The 18,162-nt window shown below is 45.5% G+C and overlaps 1 protein-coding gene across 1 annotated transcript in view; it reads left to right on the top strand.

Annotated features, from left to right (window-relative positions):
• ANKFY1 (ankyrin repeat and FYVE domain containing 1) overlaps positions 1–18,162 on the top strand; it is a 68,993-nt gene that overhangs the window by 30,597 nt on the left and 20,234 nt on the right. Inside the window, exons 6-12 of the mRNA XM_073881488.1 lie at positions 762–885; positions 1,860–2,009; positions 3,266–3,431; positions 9,122–9,326; positions 10,645–10,713; positions 10,908–11,107; positions 16,106–16,203. Of these exons, the coding sequence (XP_073737589.1) occupies positions 762–885; positions 1,860–2,009; positions 3,266–3,431; positions 9,122–9,326; positions 10,645–10,713; positions 10,908–11,107; positions 16,106–16,203 (1,012 nt within the window). The remainder of the gene's footprint in view (positions 1–761; positions 886–1,859; positions 2,010–3,265; positions 3,432–9,121; positions 9,327–10,644; positions 10,714–10,907; positions 11,108–16,105; positions 16,204–18,162) is intronic.

Here is an 18,162-nt window from a genome sequence, read left to right as displayed (position 1 = left end):
GTGAGTGTACTGTGTGTATACTGTGGTGTACTGTGTGTATACTGTGTCCCTTTGTTCCAAGTGCACTGGGTGTATACTGTGGGTTCACTGGGTGTACTCTGTGTACTCTGTGTGTACTGTGTATATACTGCAGGTGTACTCTGGGTGTACTGTGTGTATACTGTGGGTTCACTGTGTGTAATCTGTGGGTATAATGGGTGAAACTCAGTTGTCTCTCCATTTTCTAGTGGGCTTTTAAATGTCAGCTTTAAAATTAATTCACATACCATACAGTTCACTTTTGGGAGAACTTTTCGGAGATGTTGATTTATTGAGGCATACATAGAGCCTCCTGTTTGAAGCTAATTTGAAGCCTCACTGGTAGCATAACAGAGCTGTGCTCCTGGGAACTGCACACATGTCCTGTACAGTTATATATGAAAGGAGTGAATTTACCTATTATGTCTTTGAATTTGCAGGTGCCTGTGTATGATTAGTGAGTTTCATTGAATTACTTATAAGTCAGTTGGGGGGGTTATGCTTATCATGTTTATTTAGAGGTTATTTTGATTCTGACCAGAATGGTCAATGTGGTATAATGCAATTCTTGTACTTTTAAAATGTGGTAGCTCAGCTGTCAATCATTCCTAACTCCTCTGCTTATCTTGGACGTTAGTGTTATTGGACATAGTACTGCCAGTATACCAGTCACAGCTTTGATTTGTTTGTTTATGAATCTGTTTGTCCTAATGATGCTATTCATCATTAATATTCTCTTGCAGATGTGAGAAGAGTGTTATGTCTCTGGTGAACGTCAGGAACTGTATTCGCTTCTATCAGACCGCGGAGGAGCTGAGTGCCAGCACGCTGATGAACTATTGTGCAGAAATTATTGCCAGTCATTGGGTGAGTGAGAGATTGAGGGGTGTGCACAGAGCACCCTCACAGCAAGCCGGAGACCTGGGCTCGGGCCTGCTTCTGTGGAAAGTTACCTCTCTGGCTCCTACTCGGTTAGATGCCATGTGAGATTCTTCTGGGCTCTAAAAGTCTCATTCTGATTTGAGAGTAGAGAGGCAGAAGTTAGTTCAGGTTAAGAAACAGGCTTGGAACAAAGGGACATCTGCCTGCTCCCTCTGTCTGCAGAAGCTGCCCGCAGGCCTGGGGGCATCTCTGTGCTCTCCAGCACCTGGAGAGCAGCATCTTTAAGTTTCGATTTGCTCTTCTTCGGAAGTGTTCGTCATAAAGAACAGTTTTTGCATTTCTTTGTTGTCTTTGCATTTTTTAAAAAATCATGTCTAGTGCTATGTTTTATAAGCTAGTTCCTGCAAATTGTTTTGTACTTAACAACATTGTGTGAAAAGGTGTCTAAAATAATTGGATTGTAAAGAATTGAAACAGGAGTGGCATTCTTTCTGCTAAGATAGAAATTTAGATTTGCAGTAGTGGAGACCACCTGTGACTGGGGGGGGGACTCACCTCTGGAAATTGCGATTAACTCCGCAGCTGCCATCTTTGTAGGGGGTAAGGACCCTATTTCCCCACCCCCTGGAGGGCTTCTTGTGGTGTCCTGGGTGGGTGTCAGTGTTGCTGTCCCACGTCTGAAAGGCACAGTGGGGTTGTGGTGGACGGTTCCGGCTCTGGTTCCTGGCTCAGCCTTTTACTCCGTTCCTGGCTCAGCCTTTTACTCCCTGTGTGAACCCGGGCAGGAGTTACTGAGCCCCTTTGTACTTTACCTTCTTCGTGTGCGAACTAGAGATGGGGAATGCCAAGCCCTTTAAAGTAGGGCCAGACACATTCTGAGGGCTTCTTCGTGAGTGTCTGTTGTTGTTACTGTTGGTGTGTTGGGTCGGCTCTGCTTTTCACTGTCCTTCGGTCCTCAGGACGACCTGCGGAAGGAAGACTTCAGTAGCATGAGTGCCCAGCTGTTGTACAAAATGATCAAATCCAAGACCGAGTACCCGTTACACAAGGCGATCAAAGTAGAGAGAGAGGATGTGGTCTTCCTCTATCTAATTGAGATGGACTCACAGGTACTGTCGCTGCTTTTTCCCAAAAGCATACATTGCTTGTTTTTTTCTAAAATGCCCCTCACTCCCTCTGAGCCATCACCAGCACGGTCTCTGATGTACGCGCATCTACGCGTGCTTCGTTCAGGGCCGTCTGAGCTTTTCCTCTTACGCTCCTCAAAACCCTTCCGGCCTCTGCCCATTCCCAAAGCCGCTTCCAGCGTGTGTAGATCATGTTGGAGCAGTACCCGACTTCCAGGTACCAAAACGTACTTTAGTTTTCTTTTGCTGTTGTAAGGAATTGTCACAAACCTAGTGGCTAACAACAACACAGATGTATTATCTTACGGTGTTGTCGGTGGGAAGTCTAGTGCAGGCCTCACCCATCTGTAGTTCAGGTGTTGGCAGGCTGTCTTCCTCTCTGGAGACTGTAGGAGAGAATCCATTTCCTGATCGTTTGGGGTACTGGCAGAATTTACTTCCTTGTGGTTATAGGACCAGCATCCCCGTTTTCTTGCTGGTTCTCGGCTGGGAGCTCTTCTTGGCCTCTGGAGGCCACCACATTCCTCCTCCTGAGCCAGGGACGGTGCATCAAGTGCTTGTGTCACACCTCCCTGACCTGCTCTTCTGCCTCCCTCTTTCCCTTCTAAGGACACATTTGGTTAGATGGGTCCCTCCTGGTTAATCCAGGATGCCTTCCCTCAAGGTCCTTAACCTTAATGACATCTGCAAAGTCCCTTTGGTTGGGGTTGGTGGCACAGGTTCTGGGGGCTAGGACATAGATACCTTTAGGGGCTGTTACTCTGCTGACTTCACTGCCCTGTGAAGAAACGCAGTTGCTCTTGACAGGTGGGAGCATAGTGTGCTTTATCCTGGGCATCCAGCTTCCAGGGAGACATCACGCTGTGCGGGGAATTCGATGTGAAGCCACAGTCTTTTATGAAAAAGTGAGCCTCTTCCCGTCAGGCTCTGACCCTCAGCCTTGGCCTTTGTGCTCCTACAGCACTGTCTGCATCTCCCTCTTGGTCCGGTATCGTCCTCCATGGTGTCTGTGTCTGCTCTGCGATCCCCATTAATTCTTTGTTCCCTGGGAGGCAGGTGCCTTGAGGAGGCCCGAGAGAAGTTTGTGAATTCATTGGGATTTGGAGACTATATAGTGTTATAGCACTAAAATTTGGTATTTATATAAAAAGATGATATGTTAAAGTCCAACTGGGAGAGATTAAAATCAGTTGTATTCTCTACTGGCTGGTTACTAATTTACAAATTTATCTGTGCAGCTCCCTGGGAAGCTGAATGAAGTGGATCATAATGGAGACCTTGCTTTAGATCTAGCCCTGTCACGACGACTGGAGAGTATTGCCACCACTCTGGTTAGCCACAAGGCTGACGTGGACATGGTTGACAAGAATGGCTGGAGCTTGTTACATAAAGGAATCCAAAGAGGTAGGGAGAAGTATTCTACTTTGTGTTTCTCTCTGCGAGCAATTTTACTTTAATCCAGGTAAGTTTTGAAGATTCTCTGACCTTGTTGCACACATTGTGAAAAGCTTTTTCAGTCTGCACGTGATGTAGGATCTGTGATCGGAGGGAGGAGGAGCCAGGGCCTGTGCCCTGTTTCTTAGGCTCTTGTGGGTTCAGCAGTGCCCACAGAGGAAGGACCAGGGAGAGGGTACCTCCAGGAGGACCTTGGACTGGTAAGCCGTTGACATGCGTCACTTTCTCGAGGACTTGTGCCAGGAGGACTTTACTTGTATCGGGGATTATGAAAGAGGGAAAGGATCAAAACCATGCACATTTAAAAAAACTCTTGGATTCAGAATTTTCACTTGTACAGGTTAGACTTCTGTCATGGCAGAGTGATGAAGTTTCATTTTGTTCTAGGAAGGTTATTTGAGATTGTAGCTATATTTTGAGTATGTTATTCATAGTGGGAAAAATATGGAAGTGATAGAATTAAGATCAGAACATTTTAATCTTAATTAACTTTTCAAGGGAAAAAAATACTAGTTTTTTTTGTGTCATGTTTCCCGTGGCCTTATTAATTCTTGAGTCCCAGATGGATCCTGCTCACCTCTCCTTCGCAGTAGTTGTATCCGACAGAGTGAGAAGCTGTCCAGAGGCAGACTTCCATCATGTGGTGACAGCTTTCACAGCTGCCAAAATCTTCATTTTGTAGATGACCCGGCTGAAGTACTTGGCCAAGGCCACTTTGTTTACACGCGGACAACAAAGACAGAATGTACTGATTTCCACATGTCTGAGTCCTGTGCATTCACCCTTCCAGTCATGCAACCATCATTATTATGCTCTATTATGCTATTATTGTGCTGTTATACTATCATTCCTGTACTGTCATTATTTATATATATATCCTATTAAAATTCACGAGTTGCTCTTAGTTGGTGGAATGTTGTTACTTCAAATATGGTCCTGTTGCAGCCGTGGGTTTGCTCTTTTTGGGCAAAGGTTTTAATATAAATAACCCTCAAAGCCATGTGTTAGAGTGTTAAGCTTGCTGGCTGGTGGAGAGGAAAATGTTGCTCATCGTCGGGAAGGAACTCCTTGGAGTATGTCAGTGTCGAGAGCAGATGCATTTCCCAGGCTTCACTCTGCACTGTGCAGAGCCGTTGGGTACTTAGCGCGCTGGGTGTGCGTGTGTGTAGTGGGGAAGGTTCCCACCACATGGGGAATTATTTTTCCCATACTGTGTGGTGTCTGAAATGTTTGTTTTGGAAACAAATGCACTTGTTACTTAAAAAAAAAAGTCTCAGAGTTCTATTTCTTTCCTCTTAGGGAGTTAAGTTCTTATGTGTGATGGAACAGCATCTTTGACGAGTCATTAAATATTTTGGTGATTGCTTAGTTACGAGAGTTGCCAAGAATTGGCGATGCATCTTTGATGCTTACTTTCAGGCGCTTTAATCTTCTACTCTGAATTGATCCATTGCCTGCGAGCCTGTGCATACCAGTGCCGGGTACCATCGTCTTGATGGCTGCCAGCTCTGGAGAGGGGGGCGCGGTGTGGGGGACTGAGCACTGGCAGTGGAGCTAGGGTGTGCCGGGGTTGGAATCCTGGCTCAGGCACCTACTCAGGGGCCTTGGTCCCGTCACTTAGTCACCACTGGGTCTCCTTTTCCTCTTGTGCAGAGCGGGAGTCCTGAGTCCTTACTGCTTCCCAGTGTTCGCAGCACACACAGCACGGTGACTGCCAGGTGGTAGGGCAGCCCCTGCCACCGTGCCACCACCAGCTCCAGTTCCCATAGGGGTTCTTTCACTCTTCTTCAGCTTGAGCCGTCAGTCTGTGGACCTTCCCAAGTGATTAAATTGAGTCATGTACTTAATTTTAACTGTCGAACTTACTTGAAGTTCGTTGTAATTTGAGCAAAGATCTTTCTTATGTGAGATGTGGGCCTGGTTCTGGGCTCCCATTAGAATCTGTACCAGTCAGTTCCGTGAAGAATGACATGGGCAGCTAGCGTCTGTGGATGACTCCACAGGAGGCAGACAAGTGGCCAGAGGTCTGGGCAAGAAGGTGACTCCTTGCTGTTTACAAATACCTGGTGATCAGCATTGGCCTTGTCATAATCACTGCAGTAGTTCTGCTCCCTGCTTGTAGTCTGTTCATAGACGGTGCCACCACCTGGGGCAGCACGGGGCTGGCTGTGTTCATGGTGCACGTCACTGGGTTCCCTGAACACAGCCCTGCTCCAGAAGCTGCACTCAAGGAAAAGTCACGTGTAGAGTTTAGGTTTGATGTTGTTGTTGTTAGGGATATGTTGATGTGGACAAGTCATTACCGTGATGCCTCATTTACCTGGTAGTGCCGCCGAATGAGGTGGCATGGAGTAACTGACTTTTAAGCAAGAAATGGTTTTTATTGTAATCGTTTTTGATGGAAATCTAAGATGTGTTAGAAGTTTTATTACTGACAGAAACTTTATAAATGGTGCTTTTGGTGTTTTCCATTCTCTCCCTTTGTTCTGCTCTTTGATGTCCATTGTCTTTTCCCTCTAGATTGCGTACCCATAGGCTTTCTTTTAATGTTAACATGTCCCCAATTTTCAATTTCCCGTAATTCCTAAATAACTTTTTGTGTGGGGTGCATGTATTTATGTGCATATATATGTATAAGTAAAGAAAAAATCTTCGGCTTTTACTAATCCAAGTAAATCTAATCTAAAAGCTGTAACTCTTTCCAGAGGGCTTAAGATAGAAAGTCTTTTTTTTACTGTCCCTCTTCCATCCCAGTCCAGCCGTCGGTCAGTTGTCCTGTAACTTGTGTCTGTGGGCAGTCGTGCCTGGTTCATCTTCTCTAGGTGCGGTGTATTTTAAGGTTTTCATCAAGCCGTCTTGTTTTAGCTTTACTGTGTTTCTCTCTTAGTTGGAATATGTGCTGAGCTTAAAGGTGTGAAACTATACCCCACCTCTCCCCCACCATTGTGTACATCAGTCTTTTCATTTTAAGGCCCTTTATCCCAACAATCCTGAATTTTCTTTTCACTTCCAGAGTGTAAGTTGCTTTCTCTGGGATGTTGTATTCTGTTGCGAATGTTTGTGCTTATTCTCTTTTAGGCCGAATCTCTGTTGTTCCTACCTCACCGTGTATATGTATATGAATAACAAAGCCCCGACCCAGCCTAGCCCCCATTGTGCATATTACCTGTTTCTTTCAGAGCTCTACCAATATCTTGTTGTAAAGAAATCTGATTTTTGGTCCTTTGCTTGTGATGTTGGTAAAGATTGCACTTTCCCCCAGGCCCCAGGAAAAAACCCGGGGCTAAAGAAGGGGCTGGTTAGAGAAATCTGAAGTTGCCTAAAGTCATAATTGATTGGAATCAAAGCTAGTCTGTTGAAGTAGGATCTCATAGCCTTGACCAATCTGTTTTCTTCCCAAACATCTCCCTGGTACCTGTTTTATATAAGACAGTGGCAGGTACAAAGAAAAATCAGAAATGGATCAGTCAGCATCTAAGTGGGCTGTGGCAGCCTGAGCACCTCCATGCCAGAGCTGACATTCTCTGGCAAGATGGCCCCTTGGAAGAAAGTACAGAGCCCCGTGTTAGGCTCTGTGCTCAGTGGGGAGTCTACTTGAGGATTCTCTCTCCCTCTCCTTCTTGAGAGCCCCTTCCCCTGCTCGCGCGTGCGCGCTCTCTCTCTCTCTCTAAAATAGATAAATAGAATCTTTAAAAAAAAAAATGAGCATAGGAATACAGATAACAGACTTGAGAACTTTGCCACTCCTGAAAATCCTAAGCCCTACTCTAGATGTTGAGGCTGCAGAAGTATAATTAAAGATGAATGATATTGCAAGATATAAAAGAAAACTTCTCATAAGTGACTTTGAAAGGAGAAAATCATCATTTGGAGGTTGGGATTCAAAGGAGCATACATCTATACATGGCACTAACAATTAGGAATAGATGAACATGTCTGGATGCAAAGACAAAAACAGATCAGCTGTGGAAAGAATACCATTTTCTATGATCTATATAGCAAAGAAGTTCTGCGGCACCTTCGACAACCTGGCCCATCCCAAGACTGCACACACGCATGAGACGTAGGAAGTCCACTGAGCAGCAGTGGCTCTGCCTTTGGGGGATCTTCCAGCTGAAGAAGGGTGTGGTTTGCAAGAAATTGATCCTGTAGACCTTGGTGAAGTGGAGACAGAATCTACAGAAAGTAGCTCTGAATCTCAGGTGTACCTTTGGGACCTACTTAGGGAAGTGCTGTGTCCCACCCGCCAGAGTTACACCTGGCCTGGGAGGGGAAGGAGGTTTGCTCTGAAGACTTCCCTGCAGTGAGCTCATCGGTGCTACTTGGAGGTGCCCAGAAGAAACCATTGCTTCCCCTCCAGCTAGACAGAATGCCTCAAAGCAAGCATCGTGCATTTGTAACTGGGTGATTGCTTTGTTAGTAGTTCATTATCTTATGATGCATTGCTATTCTTGCCTTCTTTTCTTTTTTTTTTTTTTAAGGTTTTATTTATTAGAGAGAAAGCACAAGCGGGGAGGGTGGGGAGGGGTAGAAGGAGAGGCAGACTCTCCTCTAAGCTGGGAGCCCAATACTTTTTTTTATGTATAGTGAGTGTTTTTGTGTACTTTAAGTTGTACATGGAATTAAATCCAAGGAAGATTGAATTTTAAGTAATCTTACAGCAAATTTATTTGCTCAATCCCTATCATCCTCCAGGTTAACTTGACAAGCACACTTTAACTGCTTGGCCACAAGTATTTTTGAGATGAAATTGTCAGATTGCTTGGTTCTGAATTTAGCCATGTTTTTACAGAACTGTACACCTTTAGTATCTTTATGTAAACTTAATTCTTGGCCTTTTGTCAGGATGTCAAGGTCGGTTCTGTGTTTCCTCATACAGAGCACTGTGAATAGTCAAAGACAGCAGTTTGAGCTGTCGAACTTACTGGATTTTATGTAAGTTATTCAGAATTAATTTGGTATTTTTAAGTAGTCCCAGACAGACTCTTGTACCTGTATAAATGCTCCAAGAGTTACGGCAGTGGAGGGGACTTAGGAGGAAGCTTTGTTTTGACAACCACTTAATTTACCATGTGGAGTTTTTGTAAAGAATAATGTGTACAGATGCTTGGTTCAAATATTCAGTTGAAAACTTCTTGTTGAGACTGTTAATGTTTGTATGTAATAGATTGAGAACACTTAATCACAATAAATCAGACAGGGTCATACTTTGAGCAGGAACCTGTATGTAAGTATAGCAGATTGGCGGTAAGAGTTGCTCAGGAGCAGACTGTGGTCAGGAAATGAGAGAGGGGCATCAACTGTGTTGGGGAGGAATCTTGAAACCCTCTTTGAGAGCTGATGAGTAGGAGAGGCCATTAAGTGTAGAAGCCTGCTGTACTTAAATAGTGATGTTGAGGTGAGGGGGCAGGACAGATGACAACAGGTAATCAGAAATTGAATGAAGCCTTTGGAATTCAAGTATGGACTTCGTGATCTTGATGATGAGTTTCCACTTAGAGGTGTCCCAGAGGTTCTTCTGCCAAGACATGCCCGGTCGTCCCTCTATTTTGTCTGCACTTACTGAGTTTCCGAGGAAGCAATTGGCCAATAGCTTGCCCTGGTGTTGTCATGGGTGACCATTTTTGTTTCTTTTCAAGGAGATCTCTTTGCTGCCACCTTCCTCATTAAGAATGGGGCCCTTGTCAATGCTGCTACGTTGGGTGCCCAGGAGACACCGTTGCACCTTGTGGCTTTGTACAGTGCGAAGAAACACTCAGCAGATGTGATGTCTGAGATGGCCCAGATCGCAGAGGCCCTTTTGCAGGCTGGTGCCAACCCCAACATGCAGGACAGCAAGGGCAGGTAAGTGGGGTCAGACAGTCTGCTCTTAGTGCTCTTTCCAGAATGGTATTTTATGGTGGCACACAACTAGCAGACAGGGACTTGTTATTCAGTATGATCTTCATTGAAGTCACAGACACTGGTTTGTTAGACAGATGAGAGGCACGACTAAGCTCAGGGGCACTTGGGGAAATCATTTCCCTGCTGGGAGCTGAGGTCCATGGATTTGTAAACAGGTTCTGTCTTGTTCAAGTGGTCACTGGTCCAGTTGCTCCAAAGGAACTTTGTCCCAGCATCTTTGTCAGAGCTGGTGGGGTACTGTGAAGAAGGGGCGCACTCCATCTCAAGGTGGTCTGATTGTTGGGAAGTTCTCTGTGTTAAACCCAGTTCTCACTAGGTAGGACTACTCTGGCTTCGGTTGGCTCTCCGCAGAGCGCATGTCTTCCTCCATAACACCTCTGACGGCAGTTGTGTTCCTTTGCCTCTTCCCAGAAGTACCTTGTTGAGGATCCCTTGTGGTTTAGAGTCTACGGAAGGGCTGCGTATCTTTGGGGCGGCAGTATGGGAGGCACAGAAGGGGACCTCCAACAAGTGGGACCCACTTTCTGTAGTCACAGCGCAGTATTTTATACCTTAGAAAAGCCTCTCACAAAATAAGAACCGAGTTCTGTGCAGCTGTCAGAATAAGAAAATAGACGTGTGTGGAAGGATTCCACAATTAAGTCAAATGGGTCTCTCTGAACTCTCATTATCGTGTGATAACTACTTTATTTCCAGAAATAATTGCATCCTTTTTGTCTTCTGTTGAATCTTTAATTTGACTTTGTCCGACTGCAGCAGCCACTGGTGGCGTGTGCCTCAGAAGGGTGCCTGCGGAGGGTGGGGAGGTTGTCCTTCAGGGCACGTGAGGGCTGAGTAAACGCACTGAAGGGCAGTCAGAAGCCACTCCCATCAGTCCCTACCTGTACCACGCTGTGTTCAAGCATAACCCAGAGTTACAGGAAGAAAAACATTTGTTTTCAGAATTGTGGAGGATAGGTGGGGAAAATAGGCGTACATGTGTAGAAACTGCTGGTCAAGAACATGGGTAATAGGGCGCGTCAGCATTTAACTGGAGAGTGTTCTGTGTCTCTCTTCCTTTTGTTGGTTCTTGTCCTTTTGGCCACTGACTAAATGGTGACGTAGAAGCAGCTCCATTTTCATTCTTTGATACTTGGTCATGATTTTGGAAAGCTGTTTGCTGGGGCACAAAGTGACACTGTTGCAGAAACGTGGGGTTCTTGTGGGTCATCCTGACCGCGCCGGTTCTGGGTTGACCCCTCTTCTCTCTCGTCCACAGGACTCCCTTGCACACGAGCATCGTGGCCAGGAATGAACGTGTGTTCAGCCAGTTGCTGCAGTGCAAACGGTACACACGCGGAGCGCTGGAAAAGCAGCTGGGAGGGTGGGGTGATGAGTGCAACATAGTTCTCTTACAGTGTCTTTTGGTGTTGTAAATGTTAGTAAGTGAAAGTCAGTGAGGAGTTGTCATTCAAATGTGTATGAAGAGAAGATGGGGCTGTTGGCAGAGGGTTGTATGTGCTGTTCGCTTCCTTACTTCAGGCTGGATCTGGAACTGAAAGACCACAGGGGCAGCACAGCTCTGTGGCTCGCGGTGCAGTACGTCACCGTGTCTCCGGACCACTCGGTGAACCCCTTCGAAGACCTCCCGGTGGTGAATGGGACCTCATTTGATGAGAACAGCTTTGCAGCCAGACTCATCCAGCGGGGCAGCAACACCAACGCACCGGACACTGTCACAGGTAACACATGGACCCCCCCCAAGCGGGGGCTCAGGTCCGGGGGGCCATGAAACATCACCTCAGCACTTGTACCAGAAAGTTAGAAACTGAATGGCATAGTATTAGGGGAATCAGTCTGTGCTTTTCACTGTAGTAAAAGCCTGAGTTATTTTTTTAATCTTATGCTTGAAGAAGTTCAACCAGACTCTGAAGTCTGTTAAGCAGAAACACTTCCATTTATTTGGTGCAGTGAGCTTCAGAACTCCTTTTTTTTTTTAAGATTTATTTATTATTTATTTTGAGAGAGTGAGAATGAGAGAGAGAGAGAGAGAGCACATGAGAGGGGGGAGGGTCAGAGGGAGAAGCAGACTCCCCGCCGAGCAGGGAGCCCGATGCGGGACTCGATCCCGGGACTCCAGGATCATGACCTGAGCCGAAGGCAGTCGCTTAACCAACTGAGCCACCCAGGCGCCCCTTCAGAACTCCTTTTACACTCTTAAAAATTATATCCCCAAGTATTTTATTTTCGGTGGGTTATAGCTTTAATATGTAACATTTTAGAAATTAAAACTGTGAAATTTTTAAAAGATGTATTAATTAATATAAAAAATAAACCATTATATGTTTTGTTTTAATAATTTTATTTTTTTAAGATTTTATTTATTTATTTGACAGAGAGAGACACAGCGAGAGAGGGAACACAAGCAGGGGGAGTGGGAGAGGGAGAAGCAGGCTTCCCGCCGAGCAGGGAGCCCGAGGTGGGGCTCGATCCCAGGACCCTGGGATCATGACCTGAGCCGAAGGCAGACACTCAACGACTGAGCCACCCAGGCGCCCCCAAACCATTATATGTTTAACATAGCATTTTTTTAATGAAGAATAATGTTCAAAACACAATTAGTTGGAAGAGAGACTGGTTTCCTGTATCTGCATCTGTATTCAACCTTTTGAGATAAGTTGTTTTCGTTAAAGTATGTGAAGAAAACATTCCCTCACACAGTTACGTAGCTGGAAAAGGGAGGCATATTTTAGAGCCTTCTCAGATAATTGTGGATGTGTTTCTTAGATTCTGTAGCAAGCAGAATTGACCAAATGATAGTTTAAAGTCAGTTGCAATGTGGAATCTGAAAGTGTGTCAATGAATTCTTCATACTCTGGTGTATGAAAATGCATGGTCCATTTGTGCTTGAATGGATCTTTTCTCCATACATGATTTTATAACATCATGACTTGATTATTTGAAACATACTGGTTCACTGAGTGGAACAGTCTTCACTGAGTGGAAACGATCTTCCAAACGTTTGTGTATTTTAGAATGACATTTACTGATAACATCAGCGATCTCATCAGAAAAGTCTTCCAGTGTTAAGCTGGCAAACTTGCAGTTTTGGATAAAAGTTTTCCAAAATTCTGATACTCACTTACAAGATCCAAATTTTATCATTCACTACAATTATTGCCAGTTGTTTTTCTTAAAGAGATAGGCTCACATTGTTCATTTTCAGGAAAATGTCTGTCGGATGCTCCTGTTTAAATAACTGGTTTGTTAATCAGCCCTTCTTTCAAGAAAGTTGTGTTCCATGAAGAAAACTGCTAGCTTAGCTTGCAGCTTAAACAGTGGCTCCTGTGCCTTTCCTGGAGACCACTGTGGGACTTCGTTACACCGCAGATGCGGTTTTATGCATGCTACTTAACTTTGTCACACAGAAATGTATCTTATTTTATGTATGTATGTATTTTTTTTGTGCTTTTCTTATCAGATTTTTGCTAAAGTCATAGCTATTTTCTAAATGAATATACTTTTATTGGATTTTCCCAGTTATAAATGAAATGTCACGCAGAGTTCTAAAAGGACAGGTACTCGTTGAAATTTAAGAAATTTAGTAATTTTTACTGCTTTATCAAGAAACTGCCCCTTTTTTGGCTGGTGCATGGTGGTAAAGAGTAATGCAGTGACTACGGGTACATGCCGGGACCCCTTGTTTATTTGTGCTCACGCCTTAGTGTGACCTGCTGGCAATGCCAGTCAGCACAGGGGGACGAGCAAACATCCAGCGTTATTGTTACCGGAACAGTTTTGACCTCATGGGCCCCTGAAAGACACTCAGGATCCCCCAGGAATCCAACGACCACACTTTGAGAACCACTGTTTTAATGTGGGTATTTCCTTGATCTGACTAAATAAAATATGGGGATGTTTTAAGGAGAAGGATCCCATTGTAATCCGTATTGCTATGTGTAAAGTGTGCGTGGGTGCCGTGGGTGAGGGGAATGGGCCAAAAAAGGGTGGATATTAAACAGCCCTTTCCCTGAAAGAAGTTCATAATTTAAATAAAGATCAAATTAAATTACCCCTCTGGTGACATGAAAGCTAAAGGCAGGGCACTCCACACAGGGGGGACCGGGAAAACCCTCTGGAAACGAGATTGTTACTAAATTGGTCTTAATTTACAAAGGTATAGTAGTTATTGGCCATAATTTTACTGTTTCCTAATGTAATCATATGATCATTACATTATATAAGAAACTAGTTCTTTGATATTTAGGGCTTGAATGTTAGGTTCCTGCAGATCCAGTTTTCTTATTTTAAAGATTTAAAAAATTTATTTATTTGAGGGAGAGAGAAGGAGCAGGGGGAGGGACAGTGGGAGAGGGAGACACAGACTCCCTGCAGAGCAGGGAGCCTGGCGCGGGACTCGATCCCTGGACTCCCGGATCGTGACTTGAGCCGAAGCAGATGCCCAACCAACTGAGCCACCCAGGCGCCCTGCAGATCCAGTTTTTATGAAAGCTTGATATGTACCTGACAAGACTGCGTTTTTGTTTTTTTTAGTGAGAAAGTTTTTTTTAATTTTTAATTTTTTTCGTTAAAGATTTTATTTGAGACAGAGAGACACAGAGATAGCGAGAGAGAACAAGAGCAGGGAGGAGAGGGAGAAGCAGGCTCCCTGCTGAGCAAGGAGCCTGACGCAGGACCTGATCCCAGGACCCTGGGATCATGACCTGAGCCGAAGGCAGACGTTAAGAATGTGCATTCTTTACTGTTTATGTCCTGCTTAGTCTCTGCTTATGTCCATGCATCAAGCGTGTTCATCATGCTGTGTAAATCTTACACATTAACTTACTGTTAGACTGCTTGATTTGTCAGTTTTGGGAGGTGTATTAAAATTCTTCATTGTGATTATGGATTTATCCATTGTCTTGCTAGTTCCGTCAGTTTTACTTTATATACTTTGAGTTTTAGTGCAAGTTCAGGATTATTATTTTTTCCTTGTTCCAGTTGTCCTTATACATGGAATGCATGTTCCTCAGCATAATGTTTTAGCAGTTGAAGGTCATCTTTATTTGATGGGGAGGCCCATGTTCATGTTTTGTGTGCCCCAGAATGACTACGGAAGTGAAGATGGGACCCTCATTAGGGGTCTCTAAGTTAGGGTGGCTCTCAGCTAGGGGTGGAATCACAGTCTCTGAGAGAAAAGGAAAAATGGCATGAAAACAAAGCATTTGTCCCATTTCTTTTCTTTCTTTCTTTTTTTTTTTTTAAAGTAGTTAACATACAGCACAATACTGGTTTCTGGAGTAGAATTCAGTGATTCATCAGTTACGTACAACACCCAGTGCTCTCCTTAGTGCCCATCCCTCATCCACCTCCCTGCAGCAACCCTGTTTCTTCTCTGTCATTAAGAGTCTCTTATGGTTTGTTTCCATCTCTCCTTTTCTTTTCCCCCTTCCCCTGTGTTCATCTGTTTTCTTTCTTGAATTCCATGAGTGAGATCATATCGTATTTCTCTTTTTTCTGATGGCTTATTTTGCTTAGCATAATACAGTCCAGGTCCATCCATGTCATTGCAAATGGCAAGATTTCATTCTTTTTGATGGTTGAGTAATATTCCACCGTGTGTGTGTGTGTGTGTGTGTGTGTGTGTGTGTGTGTGTACACACACACCACATCTTCTTTATCCATCCATCTGTTGATGGACATCTGGACTCTTTCTGCAGTTTGGCTATTGTTGATAATGCTTCTAGAAACATCAGGGTGCATGTGCCCTTTTGTATCTGTATTTTTGTATTCTTTGGGTAAATACCTAGTAGGGCAATTAGGGTAGCTCTATTTTTAACTTTCTGAGGAACCTCCATGCTATTTTCCAGATGGCTGCACCAGTTTGCATTCCCACCAGCAGTGCACGAGGTTTCCCCTTTCTCCATATCCTCGCCAACACCTGTTGTTTCCTGTGTTGTTGATTTTAGCCATGTCCCATTTCTTTACCTATTTTTAGTCCTGGTATTTAATTTGAGTTTTCAAATAGCATAGCTGCAGCACATGAGATTCTGGGTTTATCCGACCAGGAAATGGATGTTAATAGAAAGGGAAACGATGCTTCGGGGCTAAAAACATTCCATGAGGGAAAGAAGAAAATAAATGTTTTTTTTTTCCTAAGATTTTTATTTAGAAAACAGTGCTAAGCAAAACATTTCTAAGCCAAGAACAAACATATTTAAGGCCTTAGGGATAAAATGTAAAGGGCATTTTCTGGTAGAACTTAAGCTCACATTCTCTTCGAAATGGTCATTCTAGGTCCAGAGGTTCTCAGACAACTGTCCCCCTGCCCTGGACTTTTGGCAACATCTCTAGACATAGTTGTTACAGTAAGGCTGGGAGTGCTGTTGGCATCTAGTTGTCATCCCATATACAGAACAGACGCCTCACAACAAAGAGCCCCTGGCCTAAAATGGCAGGAGCACCACTACTGAGAAACCGTGTTCTAACCCATCCTCAGCAGGAGACAGAACTCACCTCTGGCCCCGGGCGGCGTCCCGTGGCAGAGACTCTGAAAGTATGAATGTCTCCTGACTCCCAGACCAAGTCTTTGTTCCACCCAGGCCTATCCGGTGTCTGCGTCCACATGCAGAGAGGGCCTGTGTGGATGTGGGTGTGGGATATGGGCTTGTCCGTTGTGGAAGGTGGGCGAGGAGGGGCTTGTTGTGCAGATGGAAACAAGTGTGCTCACTGTCCCCCAGGGAATTGCTTACTGCAGCGGGCGGCTGAAGCCGGGAATGAGGCAGCGGCTCTTTTCCTGGCGACCAGCGGTGCCCAGGTCAATCACAGGAACAAGTGGGTAAGTGTGCCGGGGTGGCCAGGGGAGCAGCGTGGGTCTGTGCAAGATAGGCAGTGCTGGTTGTGTGGGAAAAAATAGCTTCTTTTTCAGTTTTTGTCTGATCATACATGTACTTGGTTAGAAAACCAGGGTGAAATGGATGTTTTGTCCCCAAATACCGGTTGGTTGATTCATTCAGCAACCAATCCCTAAACATTTGTGGAGTATCGGGTCCTGACCTGGATGCTGTGGACATCTAGGTCTGCTGGAGAGTGCCAGGCTTGTACACACAAACTACCATCATAGAATCTCCATTTTTAATAATACTTTGGTTTACAGAATCTTTCCTACGTGGGTGCTTATTTAGTCTAGGTCTCAGGCTCACAAGGTAGACTGCACAGTGTTCCGGTCAAAGCATGGCTTTGGGGTAAGACTTCCCATTTCTCGCCCTGCCCTGTGTGATCTTAAGCAAGTTACTGACCCTTTGTGAGCTTCGGTTTCCTTCTTTGCAAAATGGGATTCACACTGATTTCATCGGGTGTGGATTAGGGAAAAGGAAAGGGCACATGTAAGTGCTTGTTACGTAATGGGCTAGGACGTCGGGTGCTATGTGATGTTATTTTCACTGCTGTTTTCATATAGGGAGGCTGTGCTTGTCTCTAAGGTCACATTTACTTTGCACCTTTGTGCTCAGAGCTTTGAGGATGTTGGTTCTTTTAATTCTCAGAGTGGACCTGGAAGGAACATTCTCGACATGCCCAGACCCCTCGTTTCAGGGCAAGCAGCGGTGAGGCTCTGAGAGACTAAGTGGCTTACCAGTGACAGAGCCACAGTAAGACTCAGGCGTAGGACGGAAGGTTGCACACTCTCTTCACAGCGCTGGGCAAGGCAGTACACGCTGTAAGCTTGTGCACGAGACACACCGAAGTGTCTCGGAAGCTCAGGGGACATGGCAGCACCATCCTTTCCGCCATTCAACGTGCTAACCTTTCTGCACCTAAACCCGTACACGACCTGCTCTCGAGATGAGCAGCAGCATGTCCCTGAGTGCGCTCGTGGCTTCCTTGACTTTGCTTCGGCCGTTACGTGTGTCTGTCTGTGTCTGTCTCTTCCGGCCTCATCCGTTACGTGTGTCTGTCTGTGTCTGTCTCCTCCGGCCTCATCCGTTACGTGTGTCTGTCTGTGTCTGTCTCCTCCGGCCTCATCCATTTTGCCCACTGGTCATTTCTCGTGGTATGGAGCTCACAGTGTCCACCAGCCATTCCTTCTCTTATACCCTTTGTAACAAAACAGGGAGAACCCTGAGATGCGCCTCAAGAGACCCGATTTGAAGGCAAGTAAGAGTGACACTGGAGAAGGGTCTGGAATGCTGGTTGAGTTCTTTGGACTTTATCCTGTGGGAAGAGAAGATCCACGTGAAAGGTTCTGAGTAACAAGCGGTCCTGGGAAGCTGGCCCAGTGGGTGCACCGTTGAGGTCGAGACCGGGGTGGTGGGAGTCACCTAGACTGGTAGCGAGTAGTGCTGACCTTGGATACTGAATTTGGACCTACAGGGATAGGCTTCAGAGGGTTTGTGGAATTATACTCCTACCAGCTGGGTCTCTGAGAAGCAGGGTCAAGAGGGGGTGGAACGGCCAGATGCCGCCATGAAGAGAACGAGAATTACCAGGGGGAGGAACTGCTGCATAGCGAATTCGACTTGGTGACTGTTGAGCGGAGATGTCGGATGGGGGTCTGGGCGTGACATTCCTGCGCTTCCAGACTCTGGCGGGGTCATGGGGGCCAGTGAGCATTCCCAGTGCGAATGTGGAGGGGAGGGGGCTGGGGCGGAAGATGGTCCTACGGAGGAGGAAACTGTTGTGAGGCCCTCCACACCACGGCACAGGTCGATGGGGAAGGGTGTGGTGGCGGGGGGCCGGGGGGGTTGAGTCCTGTGACACAAGGATACAGGACACTTGGTGAGGCTCTCCACACCGCGGC

This window comes from Callorhinus ursinus, unplaced genomic scaffold (assembly GCF_003265705.2).
Source record: "Callorhinus ursinus isolate GAN/ISIS: 27379988/994484 unplaced genomic scaffold, GSC_fseal_2.0 scaffold43, whole genome shotgun sequence".
NCBI lineage: Eukaryota > Metazoa > Chordata > Mammalia > Carnivora > Otariidae > Callorhinus > Callorhinus ursinus.
This window is presented reverse-complemented; position numbering and strand designations above follow the sequence as displayed.